The following is a 25329-nucleotide window of genomic DNA, read 5'->3' on the forward strand; positions in this document are numbered from 1 at the left end:
CGTTCTTTTTTATACTCACCACAAAATCAAGTTTTTTAAAGCGCAACGTCAAGTTATTGGATGGAAAAATGTTCAATTGGATGGAAAATTATTCAATTGCCATTAACAAGCTTTTGGAAAGTCCATTGGTAACTTTAAAAATGAAGCTGCAAGAATTGTCCTGTCTCTGAGAGCTCTTTACGTGGAAATAACTTAACTAATATACAAACTAACAATCTTTTATTACTCTTTGCTGCACAAAGTAAGCGTAATAACTAAGTAAATAGTAAGGAAAATCGTTATGAACAATGCGTGACTGTGATTATATAAACGGTTTTGAGCTTAAATTAACACATTAAATAGATAACGCTGTTGTGTCTTTGGTCATGGCACACACTTTTTACTCTATTTCTCCTGATTCAATGAATTAATGAACTCCTCCAGCTTCTCCTGAATCTGTCGTACTTTAACTGCAAAACAAAACGTTTTATTTCATGGAAATAAACCACTTTTTGAGGTCGACTCACTAAGTTCCTCGGCCAGCTGCACACGTTTGCCTGTCAGCAGATGTGCCTTCTTCTCCTCGTCGTCACTGAACTCGTCAAGCACTGCCTTGATCTCCTTATCCAGGCGTCGCGCTTCCCGATTGATAACCTGCTGCCTCAATGCATTGCCTGTCACCTTGATCACCTGTTGAATGCGCCAAAATAGCACCACATCGCTACAGGAGATCTGTTGATCACGGAAAGAAATGTTACCCAAGGAAATTTAAAATGTTTCACAGCAAATTTACCTCACACTCGGCGCCTTGTTGTGTGTACAGGTAATAAGCCTTACGGCAATCCTTGGCCCGATGCAAAGCCTGCTGCAGGAAGTGTCTATAAGCAAATACATAATCAATAACAATACAGAGCTATGTCACTGAGAACTACATACTTTCTGTAGACTGGGAACCACGTTTGACGTATGTAATCCGTGTCCACATCCACATTATCACGCTGCAGATTCTTGCGCACTGTCGTCAGCTCATCATAACTTAATGTAGGCAAATGTTTCTGCATAGAAATATAGAAATTAAATCGGTGTTCTACAGGATTACATTTTTCTTTAGAACACACCACATCATTTTTGAGAATTTTGTCAAGTTCTCCCTTGACACTGCGTCGCTTTTGCTGATCCTGTGTCAACGACTTCCAGTAAGCAAAACGTGTCCATGGTCCCGGACCAAACATTTGCGCCAACGTCTCATCGGTCTGCACAAGTTTAGTGGTCACAGAGTTCTCCAGGAATTTCACCGCCTGATCCCACTCAGCCTTGTCGTGCACAAAGCGATCCTCCAAGGTGTTAAGTTGTATCACGCGCAGCATATCAATGGCTTTGTCCTCCCAGCTATGTCGGCGAATAGCCTCATCGACAACAGCCGCTTTCAGTTGATCAAACACACCATCATGGTCGTGACCTTTCTTTGCCCGTTCCATCAGGGATATGAACTCCTGTTGTAATGCCTCCCATCCAGCCTCAACTGACTTTGCTGGCAACGCCTGTTCTGCCCACTGTCGCAGCTTAATATCCACCATTGTATTGAACGAATCTAAAAAAACCAGCAGAATTGGCAATAATTAATTTCAACTACTAATTAACTAAGACATCACATAGCACAGAAATAGATGCGATGAAATGATCAACAACACAGACATCAATGTATGTTAAGTAAATTTTGATCAATCCATTTTGGAATTATAGCTTGGATGTTGACTAATTAAAAACAGTTGCCTTTTTAGTGTTCATTGATCAAATTAACGCAGCTTAATTGAAGATTTCCGGTTAAACGTGTTTCTCATGTCACATAAATCTTCAAATCACACTTTCCGGCAAGTACGCGCCTTACTCGCATTCGCATTTGACTGTGACAAAAATATAAAACTTGCTGATTCACATTTTTGCTTTTATGCCCCACAAATCGATGTTAATTAAATTTAAATTGGGGAGTACACAAATTAAAATTATACGCATGATTCAATGGGAAGAGAAGCGCGCGAGCCCAAACTGGTTTAGAAGTTTGTGATTCCCGATTGGATCGACTTGAATTTTTTTTTTTTGGCTGCTAACACACAAACACGATACGTTCATGGTGATGGACTTGATGCGTTCCTGCCCCAGCATGGGGTGGGCGTGGCTTACAAACTTAATACTTATAACTACAGAATATTACTTTGAGAACCTGACTGTGCAGCGGGTAAGTAAACATTTTCGAACACGTAATTCGATAGTTTCTCCCACAGCTTGAGGGTGAGGGCATCGTCCCATTTTTTCGCTGAGATCTGTGAGAGTGTTACCACTTCGTCCAATATTTCGCCCTTGGCCTTGTCGAACAGCTCATCACGTCCAGACTCGCGCAGCCTGGAAATGGACATCCATATACTTAGAATTTATATCTCTCGTTATTTGTGTTGTTGCTTACCTGGGGAAATTGTTTTTCCATTCGGTTTCCAGATTAAATCTGGTTGCCTTAAATGCATCCGCCTGTTGCTCAATGGTTTCACGCACCATTTTCCAGAAGCGATCCGACACAGCCAAGCTCAGATTGCGACTAGTCACTTGATGCGGCATAATCACTCCACGACGACTGGAATTCATCAATTTAATGAGCTGAGGTCAAGCTATATTTGTTTACAACTTACTGAAACAGTTTGGAGTTCTTGAAAAAGTCCTCCTCATACTGTCGAATAGCGTCTATGCTGTCGTCCTTGCGTCCACGTCCCGTCACAACGGCATAGTAGCCCAATGCCTTCATGGGAAACAGTTTTCCCGACAGAATCTTTCTTATTCTGTCGGGATCCGCCAACTCTTCGGCCAGATCGACCTTGGTAAGCACAAATATAGTACGACGACCGAGAGGATCACATTGCATGACCAAGTCGGTCACATTACTACGCTCCGCATCGACAGAGCCATCCTGTATGCAGAGTATAATAGCATTTGGATTGCTCATGTAATGCTTGGTCATTTGATGAATAGAGTCCTTAGTATCGGAAGCCATATCCACAGTCATGGTCTAAACAAACAAAAAAAAACAGACAAATGCATAAAGGTTTATAATTCATAAAATGATCATCTTACCGAAATGATACCTGGTAAATCGACCAGAACCATGCGCTGCAAGCCGGGTCCCTTAACTGTCATGGCAATAACCTCATTGCTGACTGTTTTGCCACCACGCACAGAGGCACGCATACGGAACTCTACCTCGCGACGCAGATCGGCCAGATCCGACTCTTTGGTGAGGTCATATTCGCGGTCCGAGTCACGGAACTGAGCCACATGATAGGGACCTTCCGCCAACGTAACCTTAACTGGTGCACGCGTCATCATTTCACCGCTGCCACGTGGAAATATGCGTGCTTTTGCAATCGATTCCAATACGGATGTCTTGCCGCTGCTCTGATCGCCGACAACAACCACGCGAGGCAAGTGATCAGCCATGGTGTAGCCCGTATCATAGCCAGATAGCTCATCAAGTACCTCTGAATACATGTCGATGAGCGATTTCTTGATTCTCTTGGCCGTCGTCTTTTTATTCGTTTTCAATATCAGGTATTGCTGGCGCAGTTCGCGATTTTCCTTTTCCATTTTCTCTAGTTCCTTTTGGTATTTGATTTGTACGTTCATGATTTCCGTTTGCAGCGTTTCCACCTGACTCTGTAGCTTATCTGAAGATTATAAAGAATATTAGTATTACTTTGCAGATACAAAGGCTATTCAAAACTCACCATATTTCTTTCGGCTTTCGTCTACAGAGATGCCTAGCGCAGCCACCGTTGTCTTGGCCTTGATATCTTCCTTGGCTGCAAAAACACCAAATAAGAATATTCAGTTTTAGTTGAAAACAGAAAAGTTGGGTAAACGAAAGGCGAACATAAATTCTCTCACTTTAAATGCTTTATGTTCAGCACATTGAATTGGAAAATTGTGTGTAACCTACTTTCGACAATTTGAGTTCCTTGATAATCGGCCGCTTCAATTGCATCGTCCAGACGATTATCGAACCAAGAGCGCCATTCCGACAATTTATCTTCGCCCAGTTGCTTAAGCTTCGGATCTACAAGCAAACCCCAATAACATCAATATCATTTCGCAAGCAAAACTAAGCGTTAGGCGGTGCCGCCAACCACGTGTATAATAATGTATACAAAGTTTTTAAAATCAATCAACTGGGCTCACAAGCAGGCCAAGTTACAAATTATAACAGTAATTTAAATGAAAATCAGCAATTGTGATTAGAACAAAAAAGTATGCTAATTAAAGTGCTTAGTTAGCAAATTGCAAGAACACCCTGTAAACACACCCTGTTAATAAACTAACAAATTTAAGGCAATTTAAAGTGAGAGAGAGAGAGAGAGGGAGACAAGGCGATATAGGACCCGGATCGTAATCCCGCTGGATGAGGGAAGACTCACCGATGTCAATGGCATTCTTCACTACGCTGCCTACTTCAATGAGATTCCTTGAGAATTGACTCCATCTCTCTCCCTGCGGCAGTGCATCCTCGAGCCACTTCAGATCGGGCAGGCCTTCCTTCCAATCCTCATATTTCTGCACGTGCATATAAAATGCAATTTTCACATTATATAACAACAGCACACTTGGGGGCGCGGCTTACTCACTTTGCTCAATGAAACGCCACCACCGATGGCTCCACCCAGCACAAGGTAACGCAACTTGAGAGCTCCCTTAAGAACTCGTACTACCAACATGCCATAGCCGCGAGAATTAGGCGGAATTGTCCAGCCTCTCGCTTGATTACCGCCCAGCAGAAACTCCTCGTGGCCGCGATTGTTGCCATTACTGTGCTGCTCCCAATGACCTCCAGCTCCACCAGTGCGACGCGGATTGCTTGTGATGTTGCATAGCGTGGAATGATTGCAGCACACAACCTTCGTCGCGGAGTAAACAACAGCTTTTCTCGCAGTTCGGCTAAAAGTGCAAATTCGACAATAGGAGAAACAGGCGATGACGAAATCGGCAATGAAAAATTCCAACCGGCGTGATATTGTTGGCGCGTATGTTTTTCTTACCGGTATGTGTTCTGATAGATGCGCAACATTATTGCAATTTAAGACTACAGTTTCCACACAGTTTACTCTGCCTATTATTATTTTTAATATTATTTTCAATTTTTTCCCGACAAAAATTTCATAATAGAGATGCGCACTTATCACGTACCTGTTACTTAACTCAAGTATCGAACTGTTACCGTTACAGTTGCTATCGAACAGCAGTTGCTCTACTCATCTCTATTCCATTGGAACCAACTTCGATTAATATCGTAATCGATTAAAAGTCTTGCCGTATCGATATCATAAGCAGGCGCAAAATTAAAGTCAATTTAAAAATGGTATGGCTTTTCATCAAATACTGTTTGGGTTTATATTTTATTGATTTTACTTGACTTGGATTGTATATGGTACTTAGACATATCGCCATAGAATACAAACATTTATTGGGGAATGCACGAAATCTATTGTGCGAATGGTGTTTCGAGATTAGGCAACGTTCTTTTCCTCATCATTAAATGAGTTTATCATTATTATTATGTTATTATTATAGTCAAAAAATGTGCCTTTTTTATTGCTAATTAAAGATTGCATAATAAATTAAATTACGCTACAACTAATATTAAATGTTTGCATAAGTATTTTTATAACTTGTTTCTTATTCTTGTTATACAAATACATACATGCATATTTACTACATATTTTCTACGATTTAAGATTTAGAATGCACTTTGCAGCTGTTTAACGGTAACTATGTATTAAGAAAAGTTCACTACGGGAAAATATTTTCCTAGCCTTCGAATTTTCTTCATAGTGACAAAGCATTTAGAGCCGGTAACATGTATTGCTTTGGTAAGGCTTTTATCTTCCAAAATCAAATCGATCTCTTCGATTGACTTTAGATTATAAATATCTTTTGGTGTTTCGTTGGATTTCTTTTTGTTGTTATTGTTGTTGTTGGTGTTGTTGCTACTATTGTTATAGTTCTTACTATAATTGGTGTCATTAAAATATTGCTTTTGCTGAAGAGTTGCTTTGGCTGCAATCAATGTGTTCATAGTTTGGTCCGTGGTAACGGAATCAGGAATAAATTCCGACTCCTCGTCATATTCTTCTTTAGTTTCGGCAACGGAGAATGTGTTTAAATTGAACAATGAATTTCTTTGCTCGATATGTTGTTGCATTGATGCAGTCGAAGCACCTCCAGCCGCATCATTTAAATAGTTGCGATGACGCAACTCGTATTCTTGAGCCTCTGTGATGCGATCTAGGGATTGGCTTTCGCGCATACGTCTTCGTCGTGATGTATTTTCCAGCTGCTGTTTTTCGCCATGCGAATGCTTGTCAACATGATCCTTGTGCTGTTTCCTACTCTTTTGTGTGTGCGATTTGCGTGTTTCCTCCGATTTATTTGGCTAAAGCAAATGTAGATAATTGTAAGCGTGGTTTGTATATAACTATTACTTCGCGTATTACCTCTTTACTTCCTTGTTCTTCCTTTTTTCCGCTTACACCCGAATTACTATTTGAAATGAAAGTGGCACCACTGCTATTCGAGCCTGGTGGAGGATACAATTGATCTTGCGAATCGCTAGAGTCATCGTGTGAGTCACGGCGATGCATGCGAAATCTAATCGGTGTGTCTCCAACGAACTTATTGATTTTCTTCTTGTTACGTGTCTTTGTATCATCATCAGACGCCTCGGAGCTGCTGCACGATGGCGTGCGTATCTTATTTAGTTTGGTACGGCGATGCGTCAGCACTGGATTCTTGCTGCTGCTGGGTAATGGTTTCAGCTTGCCGATTTCGAGTTCCTTGAGGCCGCTTATTGTGTCTTCGTCTACCCGGGCACACTTCTCCATTTGCTTGAGCTTCTGAGCAAGCGTCGTATCCTTAGACACAACAATCTTTGTGTGTACATTACTTGGCACTTCGGCGGCTGGAGCTGGTGCCGAGGCACAGGAGCGATCCAGCGCTGAACGATTGAGGCGACCATCGGAAATTGATTCACGTCGAGATGTGTCCACTTTTAATTCATTTCCTACGCCACAGCTCTCATTAGCCGACTCCTCTTCTTCCTCCTCACGCACAATACTACATTTACGCGTACGTTTGTCCTTTAAAATAAAATAATTTATTAATAATGAACAGGTGTTTAATATAAACATATTCTACTCACTGGCTTGGCATTGTCATTACCAAACTGGGTTGCTGGTGTTACATTGATACTAATAGGCACAACTACTTTGGGATTTTCTGTAGGACTTGGTTTATCGGCTGCGGGTTTGCGAGTTAGGTCTCCCATTCTAAAAGAAATCAATTAATGAATACTAATGTTTGGATAATTCAATGATGTTGTTATTTACTTTAAGCCAGCCTCGCTAAGTTTTAGTTTTTGCGCTTCCTCGCGTCGCCTCCGCAAGCGTAGCTCGGCTAACAAAAAATATGTGGCTGTTATATGATTGTACTTATTTTTATCCAGAGCTCTGCAATGAAATTAAAAATTGTTTAATACTTCTCCCATGAAAATGCTTGTCAAATGTATGGTTTACTTACTGCAATATCTCTTCCTTGGACGCAATGTTTCCGTTTATCATTTTCTGTATAATAAAGGCATGATCCTCTTCACTTAACTGCTGCCGACTCACCAGAGGCAGTGAGTGCTCAACCGAATCCGGTTCATCTGTTTGCTTTAGCCATGCAGAAGATGCAATCTCCTCGACTGTGGCGCGATTCTTGGGATCACGAACCAGCATGGTGGCAATTAAGCTGCGACATTCCTGTGTCACATGCGATGGTACCGTATACTTGCAATCCATAATCATGGTAAGCGTCTCCGAGTCATTGGCCTTCTCAAAAGGCGCCTGGCCGCAAACCAGCATATACAGTATAACGCCCAGCGACCAAATATCTAACAGATAATGTCAATAATGAAAATAGAGCTTATCATGTGATGTGCACACAAACACATACTCGACGAGAAACAAAAACTTACCTACGGCGGGCGCATCGTACGAATCACCTAATAAAATTTCTGGTGCTGAATATGCGAGACTGCCGCAAAATGTCTCCAGTTTTTGGCCAGGCAAGAATTTGTTGCTGAACCCAAAGTCCGTTAGCTTGACGAGTCCGAGCTTCTCAAAGAACACGACATTCTCCGGCTTCAAGTCCCTGATTACGTTCAACACGAATGGATTACGTAAATTGTCGTATTTATTGTCTGTGCCAGATTATGTATAATTATTGTGTTTTAGCTTTAAGCTTACCTATGCACTACGTGCAGCTGATGACAGTACGTGATCGCACGAAGTATTTGCCGGAAATATTTGCGGGCCAGCTCCTCGCTTAGGCCGGCATCGTGCTTCATTATATAATCATAGAGATCACCGCCATCGCCCAGTTCCAGCACCAGATACAATTTAGTTTGTGTGTCAATGACCTCATAGAGTCTAACCACATTTGGATGCTGCACCAGCTTCATGCAACTACATCAATTGATTTCGTTTTAATCTGATTTTATATTTTGTGTATATGTTATATTTAAGACATACCGAACTTCTTGAAACAAATGCGCTTTAGAGACCTCATCAAGCTTGGTTTTGTCCACAACTTTCACTGCCACTTTGGCACCCGTAAATACATGCCGGGCCAGCTTCACGACCGCAAAGTGACCCGAGCCCAGCGTCTCCTCCAGATCATATAACCCAGCAATCTTGCCATCGCACAGCCCGCCGCCAACCGGTTGCGTTTCCAAGGTCATGATCCTGCTTATCTTTTCAAACTTATTGACCTCGCGTTTGTTGACTGCGTGTGTATGTATGTGCAGTGTTTGTGTGTGTGCAATTCGTCGAGTTTCACTGAAACCACTAGAAATACATTTTACATGAGCGTGAATTGGATGGAGTACAGTAGTCCTTCAAAACCGCTAGTATGATTGATAGTATTCAGACTATTACAAATATAGTGTTGCTCACAGTGAGCATCGGCATCGATCCATAGTTACACCGATTGAATTGCAATCATGCTTTATTCACTTCTCGATTTAAGACTACTTCCAATCAGTGCAATGGAAGGTTTTCACTTTTGGGTCCTATGCAAGCAACACCAAGCAGGAGTAAAAAAAGCACTCAAAAAAACAGGGCTGTTACACAAGGGGGGGGAAGCATTAGCAATAGGGCAGGGCTGTTGTTACCGTTTTCCAGCAGCCGACGCACGCAAAACTATAATATGGGCTCCATTGCACGATTTGTAAGATGGAACTTTGCGTTTAAGTTGCCAATTTAATATCCTTTCTCACACTTTGCTGTTTATCTCACAAGAAAAGTACTTATTTTAAACCTTTTGTGTATACTAGTTGTATCGAATCGTTCGGTACAGCGTGACCGCGATTGGGATTTCAAATGTACTAATTTATGTTGGAAAATATACTAAATATACAAGTGGTGCAAATATTAGCTTGGGTACACTTTATTAGATATGGTGCAATCACGGTTGCCATTCCAAAAAAATTTGTTGTACCAAAATTTTTAAAAAAAATGTACCAATTTTAGCAAAAATGTAATTTTTCACGAAAGATCTTTTGTATTTCACAAATTGTGATTCACAATATATAATAGTGATAGACCTTAGACTTCTATATTTGACTTCTATATTCTTACATTATTTTATTATTTTATTCAAACCCAATATATACTTTTTTAATTATCTGGTTATTATCTTCCATCAATTGAACATCGACATATTCTAATTTGAACTACATTTTGAAATTTAAATTAAAAACAAGAAATACATTTTACCGTTTCTGATTAATTTCCCACATACAATCGATGTTAGAGTACTTTAATCAAATGCGTTAATCGATTTTGAATATTGTTGTCAATTCGAAAGAGCATCTCAAAATTGCGCACGCATTCAACAGTATGTAAAGTCACGCTAGAGATGTCATAATGTCGATATGAATGGTCCCGATAATATTAGTGTGACTTTTGGATCCCATTAATTATTTAAGCATAATGTCCAGTGGTTAATGACATTTGTGCTATTAAGAACACCACGAAATTAATTGATTCATTTAAATATGTGCATGTCATTGTTTATTTATTTTAACCTTCCCTATTGTTACATATCAGCTCGTGACCAAGTAACCGTGTGCAGTTATCGCCCATCTCTATAATCAAGAGAACTGTCTGAAGGCATAAAAACAATTTTTTTAGTTTTTAAAGGCCTCGGTTGTTTTGTTTGTCCTAAATAAATTCGTGGAGGGAGTCATCGGCCAGTCTCCCATGCCCTGGAAGCTACGTTCTTCCAGTAACGTATCTGGTCAATGAAGTATTCATTTACCTTCGCGTTGTGTCCACAGAGCACCAACCAAAAAACGAATATTATCTAAATTCTCAATTAAATGCAATAAATAAATCAATCAAAGGCGAAGCAAATAATGAGTTTAAGTTTTAATAGTTCACAAAAATGTTCGCATATTGATAGCAAGCACTGCAGCTGCACTGAATTGGACTTGGATCAAACGGTATGAAAGCGTCTCTTACATGACTTTCGTTTTTATTACCTTTGCACTATTATCACATTACTACTTCATTACCCTAGACCAGCAGCAGCAACATGGAACGACGCAGCATGAACTACCATGACAAAGAGAAGCTATTCAGTTATTCGTTGAATTCACTTGCCAAGCGTGACGACAGCCTCGAAGATGATGCCACAGGTTCTGGAACAGGCCTCGTGGGTCTGCAAAATATTGCGAATACGTGTTATATGAATTCGGCACTGCAGGCTCTCAGCAACCTGTCGCCTGTGACACATTATTTCATCAACTGCAGTGAGATTGTCGAGCACATTGCTAGCACACCACGCTCCAAGGTAGCTGGATTGGCCAAAAGTTATCAGCGTCTGATGCAAGAAATGTGGATGCAAGCCGACGAGTCAAGAGGTATAATACGTCGTAGAATTCTCGCTATGAATCATAGGATTATTCATATTGTACTTTATTTTTAGATAACATTGCGCCGCGAGGCATTTTGTATGGCATTCGTTCGGTTCATCCAATGTTTCGAGGCTACCAGCAGCATGACACACAAGAATTCCTGCGCTGCTTTATGGACCAGCTGCATGAGGAGCTAACAGAGCAAATAAACGCACCAGTTCAACAACAACAACAACAAACGCAGCAGCAAACGCCACCACAGCCAGTGCAGCAACAAGCGAGTGAAACTGACGATGATGAGAACTGCGACGATGAGCAGCAGCCAAAGGCGTGCAATACGCCCACAGCATCGGAGAGCGAATATGATACGTGTGAAAGCAGCATTTCGGAACGCTCCTCTGAAGTGTTAATGCGAACCGATTACTTTGCGGCACCTCAGCGTCTCAGCAGCAGCAGCAATCCTGTTTCAGATGCGTCGGGTGGTCAACAACAGCAGAGTCCAAAGACCTCTCAAGAGTCCAAGCAAGTGGAGGCGGCACGCTCAATTATCAGCGATGTGTTCGATGGCAAACTGTTGTCGTCAGTGCAGTGTTTAACGTGTGATCGCATCTCGACAAGAGAGGAAACATTCCAGGATCTATCGCTGCCCATACCCAATCGAGACTTTCTTAATGTGCTGCATCAGACACACAGTCTGAGCGTGCAAAGTCTAAATGCCGCCGACTTGGCAACGGCGCGCAGCAACGAAGGTTGGATTTCGTGGATGTGGAACATGGTGCGATCTTGGTTATTTGGACCTTCTGTAACGCTCTACGACTGCATGGCCAGCTTCTTTAGTGCCGACGAGTTGAAAGGCGACAACATGTATAGGTAAGTAATGCCTCTAAATTATGTTTGTGTTGTGATAAATGATTCATCCACTTCCATTACAGCTGTGAACGTTGCAATAAGTTGCGCACGGGGATCAAGTATTCACGCGTACTCAACTTACCGGAGGTGTTGTGCATTCATTTAAAGCGTTTCCGACATGATCTGTCCTACAGCTCAAAGATATCATCATATGTGTATTTCCCACTCGAAGGGTTCGACATGCGGCCGTACTTAGACAAAAACTGCAAATCGCAAGTACCCACCTACAATCTGTGCTCGGTTATTTGTCATCATGGCACCGTTGGAGGCGGACATTATACGTGCTATGCGCGTAATTCTCTCAATGGACGCTGGTATGAGTTTGACGATCAATTCGTGACGGAAGTTTCGCCCGAAGTGGTCCAGAACTGTCAAGCCTATGTGCTATTCTACCAAAAACACAATCCACAAATGCAAATGCTGCGCGAAGAAGCCATCAATTTGTCAACAGCAAATCCATTATACGAAGGCGATATACAATTCTATGTGACACGCGAGTGGCTATCACGGCTGGCCACATTTTCGGAGCCGGGGCCAATCAATAACCAGGAAATGCTTTGTCCACACGGCGGCATTCTACATTCCAAAGCAGCGCTAATTAGTCAAATTGCTGTGCCCATTCCCCAGCCGTTATGGGATTTCCTGTACAACCGATTCGGTGGTGGTCCCGCTGTGAATATAATGTTTGAGTGTGAGATTTGTAAGCGTGCCGCAGATGCGCTATCTCGCCGACAGCTCTACGAGCTGGCCGTCTTTACCAAATACAATGGACTGCAGAATGAGTTGGACACAACGGCCATCTATGCCATTGCTATGCCTTGGCTTCGTGCGTGGCAGCAATTCTCTCGCGGCATAACCCACAAGGAGCCGGGACCCATCAACAACGAAGGCATTGCCGACACCAATTCGCATAATGGCTCAGCTATTAGTTGCGTGCGCGCTGGCTCGGATTACGCCCAGCTTAATTCGCTTCTTTGGCGATTTTTGCATGGCATTTATGGCGGAGGTCCGGAAATAATGCTGAGAAGTGCTCTGTCCGATGATGAGGCTGATGAGATTGAAATTATCGATCAAGACGATGAAGAGGATGAAGATGAAGACTTGGGTGCCATCTACATGAACAATCAATCCGATACCGAAAGCAATCCGGGTCGACTTAACAACACTGACAGTCCAATTGCATCGTCAACCTTGACGCCAGAACCGCTGCCGTCAATTGAGGACGAGACGCCAACGATAAAATCCGAACCTGCCACATCAGATACCATGTCCAATGGCAGCAACAGCAATAGCACCGCCTCGAAGCGGGGCAAGTCGGGTGGCAAGGCCATCAAAGTGGCTGCGTTGCGCATGAATATGCGTAAACGAGGCAGAAATCGCAATGCGATGAAAGTGCACGCGGAGATGTTTGGTGCCAAAGGTAAATGACTAATTCTAACCCATTAAACTTGACAGATTTTTAAATTAAATTAAATTACATTTGCAGGACAATACAATCCACAAACAGATGCCACAGCTGAGTCCAAAGCAGATGCGGACCAAATTAATGAAGTTCAAAGATCAGCTGCAGCAACAACAACAGCAACAGCAGCAACAGCGACACCAGCAACTGGAGGAACCGCATTTCAAACAGAGTACACCATACCATTCCAAAGCGATAATTTCCAAGTCAATGGGCCAAGTGACAAGAAGCGTGAGCGAAGAAAGTTACGCAATAATAACAAGGAGAACGTTAAGCTGCAGAAATTTGTGACGCTACGCGAGGCAAATGGAGCCAATGACGAGACTGATATATGATCGATAGCCAGTTCGAGTTCGAAATGGAAAGCATTTTCGGAGAGTCAATCGCCGCCGAAATTTAGGCCAAAATCAAAATTTAGGCGTAAAAAATAATCGTTGTTTTTATTTAGTTAAATACCTCAGCATTTAATGGGGTGGAGGCTACATAAAGTATGTAAAAATTGTATTTATAAATTGCAACATATGGATGGCTAACCCAATATTGTAGAGAACAGTAATAGTACTAGTTGTTAAGGAACCCAGTACCCAGTACATGGATGAATGAATGAAACTTATACAATAAGATGAAGTGAGTGAGCGGCTCTATGTGTGTGTGCTCTATGCACTCGTTTTATACACTCAAGTCACAACAAACAAAATTGTACATAATGATGAAGCCAATGTTTAATGGTGCAAACACTAAATAAATGAGAATATCTTGAGTAACAAATACACCGAGAAATGGTTAAGAAATTCGAATGTGTTTTATTAAAAAAAAATAAATATTTTAATGGTTATTACATTGCATTACCAAAATAAGCAAGTTGTATTTACTAAAAGATTGTATTATTGTTTCTTTTTTTAATTCTGTGAATTGTTTTACAAATAAAAATACAGATGGTATATTTTTTGGTAAATTTATTTAGTTTAGAGCTTTGGAGAGTAGTATCAATTAGAGGTAACACAGTCAATAGAAAAACAAAATGTAAAATATTATTTTGTATCACAATTCGCAATTCAAACAGCAATAAATGCCGTTGGATAATTCATCACTTAATATCCTTAAATATTTTGTAACTCTTGTTCAAAAGAGCTTTTAATAAATAATTCATTTTATTGTGTATCAAAAACTTTTAGATTTCACAATTTTAATTTCGTTTAATTTTCGTTTTTATACCCGCTACCCATAGGGTAGAAGGGTATTACAACATTGTGCCGACAGGAAATGTATGTAACAGTTAGAAGGAGGCATCTCCGACCCTATAAAGTATATATATTCTTGATCAGCGTCAACAGCCGAGACGATCTAGCCATGTCCGTCTGTCCGTCTGTGTGTCTGTCCGTCTGTCCGTATGAACACCTAGATCTCAGAGACTATAAAAGATAGAGCTATAATTTTTTTTCGACAGAATTTGTTATGTTTGCACGTAGATCAAGTTTGTTTCAAATTTTTGCCACGCCCACTTCCGCCCCTGCAAATCAAAAAAATCGAATAACAAGCGTAATTTTAAAGCTAAAGTTGTGAATTTTGGTATATGTAATAATAACTATAGTAGTTATGATTCCAGAAAATTTGGTTGCGATCAGATAAAAATTGTCGTTATTATTAGTTATTAAAGAAATACTTTTGTATGGGCAAAAACGCCTACTCTCTAGGGGTCTGAGTTGCTTTGGCTGACAATCTGGTATATTGAGCCGTCCATGGTATATTTTGAATGCGACACTTTATCGATATACCACGTATACCATTTGGTATATTTTAGTATATTCGCAGTATATTCGGTATATTTTGAGAATAATACCGCAAAATATATTGCTTTTAATCAAGTTGGGTAGCGGGTATCTCACAGTCGAGTACACTCGACTGTAGCTTTCTTACTTGTTAAGAATGCTTTGATTTATTGCAATTGGAGCTTGAACATTGAAGAAGCACTTCCACAGAGTTAAAGGTCGATACTAAATGCCGCCGTCATTTAGATCAGCTAGCGCCGAGCCCTTCAAAAAGCTCGGCTTTGCGGTGGAGAGTTTTAAGAGAGAGAAGCTGAGAGAACTGAAACTCAGAGGCTTGAATGTGTGTGAGCGCATTGATAGTGAGCAAAAAAACATTACGTGCTTTCGATCATCGGAGGAAGAGGGTGCAACTCACTTACAGTGCGCTCGGCTCAACCAAAACATTTATTTAAAAATATAATTTAAAAAAATGCCAATTTGAAGAAAGATTAACGCAAATTGAGGTACAAATTAATATACTATATTTTACTCAAATGGCAGTGGAAAAAACAGTTTACCGAATTCATATTTAAACCTAAAACAGCTGCTAATAATTCATTTATTAAACTTTTGTCGCAAAATGTTCTAGTATTTCACGTTTGGACCACAATATACAATATTTTATTTTACACAATATTTACAATATTTTATTTTACACAATGTTCAGTTCTCCATCTGAAATGGTTTACAATAATTAAAAAATGGGTAGCAACAGACATTTTAGTCTCCATAGAGTAAATAAATATGTATGTATGTGAACTTCTCTACAAAACAGCCTGAAAAGTTAGAATTCTGAACCAATTATAATCAACTGAATTTGCATAGGGAAATAGAACTGGGAACACTCTTAAAGTTAATTGAATGTTTGTCTGTGTGGAATCGTTCCTGGATTATTAGATGTGCGGCGTTCATCAGCTGGCAATATTTGTGAAACGGAGAGAAAATAGAGAAAATCTACAAAGCACAGCATAGGTCTATCCACACATTAATTGTGTTGGTCTATTTATAGAGAGCTACGTTCCGTGCGTGCTCTGTGTATGCTTTGAACATCTCTTGTCCTACATCTTGTGTTTTGGCCGAGTCAGTGAAACGGAAACGTGTGTGGAGGATGCACATGCACAGTGTTGTGTTTGTGTATTAGAAAATCATTAATTCAAGTGGCATCCTTTGGGGATTTTCATAAACTCAATTGCTAAACAGAAGCTAAAACAGAAGCAAACACACTTTCGAGATGAATCCGTGTGCGGTGTGTGAAACTCCAACGAAAAACAATTGCTCCAATTGCAATCAAGTCTCCTACTGCTCGGTGCAGCATCAGAAGCAACACTGGAAGGCGCACAAGCCCAACTGTCATCCATATAAGGTTCCTTCGTCTTCCTTCTTTCACTCACACACACAGACATTATTTAATTTATTTGCCGGTCCAATCTAACCTCAAACATTGTTTTCGACTCTATAGATTGCACACAATGAGCTGCTGGGTCGCCATTTGGTTGCCACACGTAACATCAAGCCCTATGAGATTATTCTCAAGGAGGCGCCGCTGGTCCGTGGTCCAGCTCAAATCTCGGCCCCGGTTTGCATGGGCTGTCTGAACAGCATCGAGGCCAACGATCACATCGATTGCGACAAATGTGGCTGGCCATTGTGTGGGCCAGAATGCCAAGCGCTGGACGAGCACAAGGCCGAGTGTCAGTTGACGCAGGATCGCGGACAGAAAGTCAACGTTCATGAGTTTAATGGTCCGCATCCTTTGTACACCTGCGTTAGCACCGTGCGTTGTTTGCTCATCAATGAGACGAGCCCGGAGAATGCGGAGAAGTTCAAGCAACTGGAGTCGCTGGAGCACACACGTCGGGGCTCGAATCAATGGAAGGCGGACTTGGCCAGCATTGGACAGTTCATACCCAAGTAAGTTGGCTTCTCCTCTGCTCACGACTCTCGCAATCTCTAAAGCCTAATTCATGATTTCTTTCCAGATTCTTTCGCACTGAGAAATTCAGCGAGGAGGAAATTATGCGTACTGTGGGCGCGCTGCAGATCAATGGACACGAGGTGCCCACTTCGGATCCGCCACATGTGGCCGTCTTCTACACGGCCTCGTTCACCGAGAACTCCTGTCTCCCTAATCTGGCCAAGAGCTTTAACAAAAATGGTCACTGTGTGCTCTGGGCACCGCAGGCGATCAAGAAGAATGCGCATCTGAGCATTTGCTACTCGGATGCAGTTTGGGGCACGGCGGATCGGCAGCGGCATCTCATGCAAACCAAGCTCTTCAAGTGCATCTGTGATCGATGCAAGGATGTCACTGAACTGGGCACCAATTACAGCGCCATCAAATGCGAGGATCGCAACTGCTCGGGTATCTTGTTGCCTAGCAAAGCAGATGACTGGAATGCCAGCTGGCGGTTTGTATTTAAAGTGCTCCAAATTACTTAGTTAAGACACTAATAGAGCATGTTTGGCAGCTGTTTGGAGTGCCAGAAGCAAGTGCAGAAAAAATATGTGGATGGCATTTTGGAACGTGCTGGGCAAGACATTCAGAACATGGAGAAAAATGAAGAGAATATCCTCAAGTGAGTTCAATTCAATGTGTTCATTAGAATGATTCTTATTTTCCATTCATTGCAATTTCCATTTCATTTTTAGATACCTTAAGCACTATGAGAAATGGTTGCCTTCGTATCATTATCATATGAGTGAAGTAAAAATTCTGCTGGTTCAGCTGCTCGCCAAAGATCAGGCCGAACTGATGGTCATCTCCGATGAGAAGCTCACACTTAAGCTGCAGTATGCCAGGGATTTGATTCTGCTCTATGAGAAAATTGCGCCCTGTAAGCTATCGAAAACACACATTAAATATACGCAGCGTTGACATTTTTTTTTAACAGGTGAAGTGCGCATGCTGGGAACACTTTGCTTTGAGCTGCATTCGGCAATTGCTGAGCAGACGCGTCGCATCTCTTTGCAGACAAGTCTGTCGCCCAAGGAGATGCTGGAGGAGTCGTTGCTGTATGTGGAGAAATGTGTCAACTATTTGCAATATGAATCCGATATTTTCATCGAGGGACATATTCTAAAGCAGGCGAAAATCAATCAAGGTGCGCTACGCATGGTTATCAGAATATCCTAATTACGTCCATTCGACTATCCTTTAAATTTCATTGTTTCTCTGCTCAAAAAAAAAAATCAAAATAACAAATTAAAACAAGCCGTCATCAACAAAAAGTTTTCTTAAAAATGGTTTATAATTGTCAGATGTATATAAGTTTTGGCGGGTGAATATCGAGTTACTTGAACAACTTAGAGGCTTATGAATAGATTTTTTTGCACTATTTATGTATATTTTCCCTTTTATAAGAATAACGTAATTTTCGCCAAAATATGAAATAGAAAAACGAGTAACGGCCAGAAAGAGCTTCTGGTATATTTTACTATTTTAATACTAAAAAAGCATAAATATATTTCGCAGCTCATGGTCTCACTATGCTGTAATGTTATCTAAAAACTTTATTTATTTCTAAAACCATGGATGTTTGATCTAAGGAAACAGGCATTCCATTCCCCTTCAAATAATAATTTATAATAATAATTTATATTTTGAGAGCAAATGCGGCACAATGCTGTTAGCTTACTAACAGTGTTGAGCATATTAACAGAGAAGCCTCATTTTAGCTCAAAAGTATCGATACTAGTGTATTTGCGCCATGTTTCAAAATTATCTGTATTAAAAGACCAAACAATTGTGATTATAGTTTTTAAGGATTTATATATTTACTCAACTGCATACATGTTTTTAAATAACTCTCTTGATATACAGATATATTCTTTGTCATACATATAAATTGTACCATTTTTATGTTTAGCCAGTGTTTCGTTAGCCTATAAGGGAACTTACTCATGATTCTGTCTTTGGAAATACGATTTACTCGATTTGCTCATATTCGTTTTTTTTTTTGTTGTTGTTGTTTTAAATAGTAATATTTAAACATGTATATACAGCTAAGGAATTATGTTGTCTGTTAATTAAAGTATATATAAAATATCGAATTTGTTTTAAAAATTTGCAATTAAGTTTACTTATTTAAAAAAATAAATAAATCTAACGAATTTACACTACAATTGTTTTCGACTCGTAAATCGGTAAATACAGTAAAGCGAACAAAAATAATCAATTACAAAATAATAAATAAAATTATCACAAACAATAACAGCACGGAAAGTATGAGAATCGCGGCCCATTGTCGCTTATCTGCAAAAGTGCAAAAAATATATAAAATATATATAGTAGTTGATAAGATTTGTTGTCGTCAAGGTTGTTACAGAACTCAAATGCAACTTACCATTATTCATGTGTAAAACTTTGGCAACTTTCTTCATGGTTGTATCCAACTTGGACTCAGTTGTGTCAAACTCATTCCCAAAATCATCCAACATGACCGCCTGTTCATCCAACTCGACGCCGATTTGGCGCGAAACAGTCTTAAGAGTGCCAATGGAATCACTTATCATATCCAGCTGCTCATCCTGTCCCTGTATCATGCGCTGCTGCACCGACACCGTCTCGCCCACATATCGATGTCCCGGACTATCCAAGCTATTGCCGCCATGTCCGCCCCCATAGTGACTGGGGCTATCGATGTCCATAGCGTTCTCAAGTTTCGAGTATTTGGTGCCGCTGTGACGCGCTGCCGCGGCGGCTGCTGCTGCTGCTGTGGACATGGTGCCAGCAATGGTATTGGCCACGGACTGTGCCTGCGTTGTGGTTGTTGTATTGGGGCAATCTACCAGATAGGTGCGATCGTTGTGCGAATGATGATGGTGATGATGATTATATTCGTTGCTTTGATTATGATTGTGATTGTGTGATTGGCGTTCGTTCTCGAGCAGTGGCTGATGTGCGGTTATATCTCTGTCCCTGTTCCGATTCAGGCTCATCTTATCCTTCATCTGTTTGACCTCATCGCGTGTGTTGTCGATGAAATGGCGCCGGCTGGAGAGTTCACGATTATCGATGCGAAATTTCGTTGGATTTTTCTCGACAATGCGTGCTAACGGGAGCGAGATAGTTAGGTTAAGGAAAATGCCAGTGGATGTAATAAAGAAAATGAATTGATTTTTCGCATAGTTTAAAAAGGATATTGATAGTGTCCTCGAGATCCTCTAGGTCCCATTCAATGCTGCGCAACGAGTTTCGCAGCTCCGTTGTGGTCCATTCAACCTCGGCGCCGCCGTTCTCACCCAGTTCACGCCAACGCAAATAGAGTCCGCGTGTTTTGTTCAGAGCTTTGAAGACCTCACTGCAAAACAGATACAACAAACGGTGGAAGGAGGGATGGGGATGGAAGATTGGGGGGTTGCATCAGAATGCTATTTTCACAGCGAGAGTGTAAGTGCAATAAATGTGCATACTCCTTGACAACAAAAAACGGATCCTCCAGAGACATGACCCACGCCTCTCTGTCTGCCTATCACGTATACGACGTTTGTGCTCCAAATGAAATTTTTATACTTTTTCGTAACGGCAAAACTGAACACACTTGACTTTTATATGCATGGATTTTTCGTTTTTTTTTTCTTCTGCTCTTTGCACTGCTTCTTCTGTCGTATGAGCAACAACCACCAACCCCCCAAACAACAACAACAACGTTTTTGGGGGTGCGTAAATAATGCAAAAGTTTGAAAAATATTTAGCCGATGGTCTCAATACAAAAGATAATATTTGGAATTTGTTAACATGAAATTCAATATGAACTCGATCTAATCTATAAATTACGTGTTTCTTTTTTTTTATTAGAAGTTTATTTTCGAAAAGCACGTTTATTGATTTTGCCGTGTTATCTGGTATTTTTTTTAACCGAATTCTAAGGGTTCGAATTGACCGCGTCCGCAGCCAGGCTAATGCGATAGCCAGAAGTAAACTGACGTTATTTTTACACTCAATGCGCTGCTACTCGACAGGAGCGTCGTAAATGGAGTCTAAAGGTGAAGGCATTTGTTTATGCCGCTCCAGCGTCTGCGCAATGGTTCAAAGCAAGCCCTTCCCGCCCCCTCGACGTACTAACAAACCCACCACCCCCCATGATTATCGCAATCGAGATAGCTTTGCGTCCGCAGCAACAACAAACCGCAAACAAATACATTGTTATTTACCTGCACAACTTGGAAACCACAAACTCAGCACTTTTTCATACGTAACTTGCTTGCTCTCTTGCTATTTTAAAACAACAACTTAAATAGTTAACGCTTGCAAATCGAATGAATGTTTATTCGCACTCTCACTCTCTCTTTCGCTTACTTTTGCTCACTCACTTGCCACTATTACTCAGAGAGCACAGCCACCTGCTAGTTGTTTTTGTTTTACAAGGCTGCCTGAATTACTGACTACTCACTTTATTAATTAATAAACCTGAGTTATGCGTACTCACTCACCAGTTATGATTTGACACTTTATTAAACAAATAATCAGTCTAATACAACATTAAAAACAAACAAATTTGTATCTTATTGGACAAGTTATCACCTGTCTTGGAGTGTGACCACAATTTGAATTTTGAAATGTACGTTTTAACGGCAATGTACGGAACATTGATTATTTTCTTAGTATATTTTGAAGGCACTGCTACACAAGCGATTTATTTAAAAGAAGGTTTTGTTTGCCCTTTAAAACAAAAACTGTACTCCATTTAAATCAAAGTTATCTTTTTACTGAAATCCATATTAAATGACGTGGTCGTGTAAATAAATAAATAACGTATATACATACGTTGTATCGTTGACTCAAATTGCGTCAGTTGTTGCGTGCTGTTAACGCAAAAGTGCCAAGCGTTACGGAAAAAGACGTTGCGGTGTGTAAATATATTTTGTTTACATACAACGCTTGGCCACACAGTCAGTATTGTCCGTTGCACCGTTGTTTTCGAGCGCGAGCGTTTTGAAGCTGCGTTCTAAATACAATCTAAAATCTAATTAAATTTCATTAAAATGCTGCAAAACGATGCAGTGCGTACTTTGCAGTACGATAGCGAAATCCGCGTGGCCCAATCACCGAATCCCACAGAACCTAGAGGTAAATAACGAAATAGCACACGCGTGAATCATGGCGAAATAGAAAACGTACTTCTTTGATGGCCGATAAAGTGAGCTATTGATGTGTAGGTGGTTTGTAAATGCTTCATTTGGATTATTTGGTTCTGTGTTGTGTGTGTCACACACCAGGCAACCAGCCAAGCAACAAGTGCGACGTAGGTACAAATAATTGTCCCTACTATCCGTATCTTATCAGTCGCGTTGTTGGTTTGAAGTGCCTTTGTTTACGATTCCAGTTGAGGCGAGTCGATTCGAATTGACCAAGTGATCGATACAAAATCCCAAACTGCAAGATTACTAATCTAATATTTGCGGGACTTTTTTGCAGTTTACGACTCTCAGATCAGCATAACATCACAGCCGCGTCCAACCACAACAGGTAATTGTAAAGTAACCACTAAAAATTTAATATTAATTTAATTATTTATCAATTTGCAGAGCCTGCTCGCATTCCCTTGCCAATCTCTACTGTGGCTGGCAGTCGCACATTCATTCCCTTGGCCGGCTACGATTGTCTTGCCGATCTGCCTTCAGTGCACATCGAGCAAACATTCGAGTTGAACGATTGTGAGTTTGTTTATCGCTGTTATCAGTTAAAGTAAATAAACAAATGAATTTCTATTATTGCAGCTCTCACTGCCGTCTCTTCGGAGAATCGCTATGTCGTGCGTTCGCCACTTGGCGATGCCATCTTTGCCGCCTCCGAGAGTTCCACCGAAGGTAATCGCATGATTTGGGGCGCTGGTCGTCCTTTTCAAATGCATCTGCTGGACAAAACGCATCAGGAGGCTTTGGTATTCCGCAAGAAACTGGCAATGGGTGCCTTCTGCTGTCAGCCTAAGAGTCTGGAGATCTGGATACCGCCGGGCAACGTGCTGGGACGTGTGGTGCAGTCACCCACATTTACCCAGCCCGAGTTTTACATCGAGGATGGCGCCACCAATCAACCCGTCTTCTGCATCGAGGGGCCATCCAATTCGGGCTTTTGCTGCTTTTGCCTGCCCAAAGAGAGCTTCTTTAAGGTGAGCTGAGCTGAGAACTTCCAGATGAAATGATGCATCTCTAATGCGGTTGCTTTTATCCTTTCAGATACATTCGGGTGGTGATCTTCGCGCTTCTATTGATCACAAATGGTTGGCCAGCAAATCCCAATATACCACCAATATTTACTTTAGCGATGTGAAGTTAACAGCCAAGGAGCGAGCCTTGATTCTTGGCGCCGCATTTCTGCTGGTAAGCTCTAAAGTTATTTTTTATTTAAATAGATACAAGAAATATTTATTTATTAAAAAAATTTAAATTCCAATTAAAGTATTCTTTTATTTTGAAAACTATAATTTCCGAAAGTTGAATTGCGATCAGTTAAAAATTGTAGAAGTTATTTTGTCTAACAATCTGGTATATTTGGCACATGTATATGGTAGATTTTATATGTAGTACTATGCCAATATACCAAACTTTTGCAGTGTATAACTCGGTACATTTTTAAATTATTTGCGCATTGTTTGGCTTTTATTCACAATGGGCATCGGGTATATCACAGTCAATCACTCTCGACTGTAGCATTCTTACTTCTTTTAGTTTCACATTAAGATTCTTTTTTATCACTTCAATAAAAATTTCAATACCTATACTTTGTACAACAAACAAATTTAAATAAATATGGAAACCTTGTTTATTTACAAAAAAATACGAAGAACGCAACAAAGTGAGATCCCTAATTTTATTTACCAGTTAACTGCAAAAGAATTAATTGTTAAACAAATTCGAGATATTGAATATAATTTTTTTGGTATTTAAATACATTATCCATATATTCTGCATTCATGAATTTTTATGTATTGTTTTTCATGTTGTTTTATTAACTATTGGTTCCTTTTCTATCTCCACAGGAATACATGTACTTCCAAAAGCGCTTTTAAGAATTGTCGAGCGTATGTGATGTCGCGATAATATATTTTAAACACAGAAATACATTTTTTATATACAATATAAGAAAAAGAATAAAAATGAAAATCAGCAAGCGATTTTGAAATGCCTTGTACCGATATTTATCCACAAAAAAAATCTGTTTATATGTTGTTAATATACTTGTAATAAAGTTTAATATGATGTAAGAATATAAATTATTGTTTTAATCGAGAGCGTTAACAAACTGATCAGTTTACTACAATTTTGAAGTTTGGTCCTGAAACAATTCCCAGGAATCCTTTGTTATATTTCGCTTAAAAGCCGCTCTAACTTCTGTTCTGTTAATTTGGTTATCGGTTATATTAAAAAAATTAATGAAAAATGAATTCGCATCATTTTCCTTAATGGACAATCTTCTCAGTTGCAGTTGAGGCCGTTAAGTGAGATATCAGTAAAGTATGTTCTTATCTCAGTAAAGTTACTAAAAAATCCATATTACGACTTTATTCTAAGATTTAAATGAGTCGCAATCCAATGATGATAAGAATATTTACTGCTGAAAATATTTTCATTAAGACTACAAATAGAAAAACGAAAAAAAAGATTAATTTGATGTAATTATAAAATTATGGTTTTAAAAGAAAGATTAAACGAACTCATTAAAGTTTGGTCCTGAATGAATTCCCATGAATCCTTTGGTGTTACTCACTTAACAGCCGCTCTACGTCATTTTCTGTTATCTATTATTCTATTATCGGCCACATTAAAATAAAAAGTTAATTAAAAAACTTGTTGCACTTAGCATCATATTCCTTAGTGGTTAATCATCAAAATGTATCTGCTGAAAATATTTTCAATAAGACTAAAAAAGTAGAAGAAAAAACCGATTTAAAATTAATTTTTCACATTGATTTTTTTATTTTTTGTGTCATTTTTTTGTGGTTGTTTGTAAAGTTTTTAATGTTCAGTTTTTGATATATTTTACAATAATGTAATAAATCACTTCATTTTGTTGTTGTTGTGTTGTGTTGTTTGTTTAACATACATATACATTCAATATATATATATATAGATTATATATTATATAAATATATATACTTTTGCTATACTTGTAGCCAGTTTGTACAATAATTTTCATTAATTTCTATAAACTTTATGTATGTGTGTGTGTGTGGTTT

General features: G+C 39.9%; 6 protein-coding genes and 1 long non-coding RNA gene across 12 annotated transcripts; 4 read left to right on the forward strand and 3 right to left on the reverse strand.

Moving 5' to 3' along the window:
- Positions 1–202: 202 nt before the first annotated feature.
- LOC133845382 (dynamin-like 120 kDa protein, mitochondrial) lies at positions 203–5196 on the reverse strand. Of its 4 annotated transcripts, none has more exons than XM_062279843.1 (14): positions 5055–5196; positions 4644–4953; positions 4437–4572; positions 3962–4078; positions 3750–3824; positions 3100–3689; positions 2661–3034; positions 2441–2605; positions 2201–2379; positions 1098–1570; positions 916–1034; positions 773–857; positions 507–711; positions 203–449 (listed from the first exon to the last, which is right to left on the reverse strand). In XM_062279843.1, the coding sequence occupies exons 1-14, from the start codon at positions 5081–5083 to the stop codon at positions 385–387; spliced, it is 2922 nt and encodes a 973-aa protein (XP_062135827.1). In that variant the 5' UTR covers positions 5084–5196; the 3' UTR covers positions 203–384. The 4 variants fall into 4 exon arrangements, with proteins under 4 accessions (XP_062135827.1, XP_062135826.1, XP_062135829.1 ...); XM_062279842.1 differs by having other exon boundaries at positions 2192–2379; XM_062279845.1 differs by lacking the exon at positions 3962–4078.
- Positions 4927–5801, forward strand: LOC133845386 (uncharacterized). Its single transcript, XR_009894750.1, has 2 exons — positions 4927–5056; positions 5182–5801. It is a non-coding gene; the product is annotated as an uncharacterized LOC133845386 (long non-coding RNA).
- On the reverse strand, positions 5571–9413 carry LOC133845384 (SNF-related serine/threonine-protein kinase). The gene is made up of 9 exons (XM_062279846.1): positions 9227–9413; positions 8586–8900; positions 8301–8519; positions 8030–8205; positions 7591–7945; positions 7401–7520; positions 7214–7340; positions 6510–7151; positions 5571–6448 (listed from the first exon to the last, which is right to left on the reverse strand). The coding sequence occupies exons 2-9, from the start codon at positions 8792–8794 to the stop codon at positions 5792–5794; spliced, it is 2505 nt and encodes an 834-aa protein (XP_062135830.1). The 5' UTR covers positions 8795–8900; positions 9227–9413; the 3' UTR covers positions 5571–5791.
- A 655-nt stretch (positions 9414–10068) lies between these two features.
- Positions 10069–14134, forward strand: LOC133845381 (ubiquitin carboxyl-terminal hydrolase 20). The gene is made up of 5 exons (XM_062279841.1): positions 10069–10558; positions 10636–10978; positions 11044–11842; positions 11905–13301; positions 13368–14134. Exons 1-5 carry the CDS (start codon positions 10472–10474, stop codon positions 13676–13678), a joined length of 2937 nt encoding a protein of 978 aa, XP_062135825.1. The 5' UTR covers positions 10069–10471; the 3' UTR covers positions 13679–14134.
- A 1822-nt stretch (positions 14135–15956) lies between these two features.
- On the forward strand, positions 15957–18378 carry LOC133843285 (SET domain-containing protein SmydA-8). The gene is made up of 6 exons (XM_062276752.1): positions 15957–16514; positions 16611–17062; positions 17131–17559; positions 17620–17727; positions 17801–17985; positions 18043–18378. The coding sequence occupies exons 1-6, from the start codon at positions 16383–16385 to the stop codon at positions 18282–18284; spliced, it is 1548 nt and encodes a 515-aa protein (XP_062132736.1). The 5' UTR covers positions 15957–16382; the 3' UTR covers positions 18285–18378.
- A 522-nt stretch (positions 18379–18900) lies between these two features.
- LOC133842431 (syntaxin-10) lies at positions 18901–21738 on the reverse strand. Of its 3 annotated transcripts, none has more exons than XM_062275510.1 (4): positions 21584–21738; positions 20294–20451; positions 19495–20199; positions 18901–19403 (listed from the first exon to the last, which is right to left on the reverse strand). In XM_062275510.1, the coding sequence occupies exons 3-4, from the start codon at positions 20099–20101 to the stop codon at positions 19327–19329; spliced, it is 684 nt and encodes a 227-aa protein (XP_062131494.1). In that variant the 5' UTR covers positions 20102–20199; positions 20294–20451; positions 21584–21738; the 3' UTR covers positions 18901–19326. The 3 variants fall into 3 exon arrangements, with proteins under 3 accessions (XP_062131494.1, XP_062131495.1, XP_062131493.1); XM_062275511.1 differs by lacking the exon at positions 21584–21738 and adding an exon at positions 21305–21419; XM_062275509.1 differs by lacking the exon at positions 21584–21738 and adding an exon at positions 20564–21062.
- Positions 21739–22021: 283 nt separating this feature from the next.
- Positions 22022–24338, forward strand: LOC133842432 (phospholipid scramblase 3). The gene is made up of 6 exons (XM_062275512.1): positions 22022–22220; positions 22569–22619; positions 22679–22807; positions 22871–23262; positions 23330–23473; positions 24133–24338. The coding sequence occupies exons 1-6, from the start codon at positions 22136–22138 to the stop codon at positions 24160–24162; spliced, it is 831 nt and encodes a 276-aa protein (XP_062131496.1). The 5' UTR covers positions 22022–22135; the 3' UTR covers positions 24163–24338.
- The last annotated feature ends 991 nt before the right edge of the window (positions 24339–25329 follow it).

The sequence above is a fragment of the Drosophila sulfurigaster genome, chromosome 3, assembly GCF_023558435.1.
Source record: "Drosophila sulfurigaster albostrigata strain 15112-1811.04 chromosome 3, ASM2355843v2, whole genome shotgun sequence".
Taxonomy (NCBI): Eukaryota; Metazoa; Arthropoda; class Insecta; order Diptera; family Drosophilidae; genus Drosophila; species Drosophila sulfurigaster.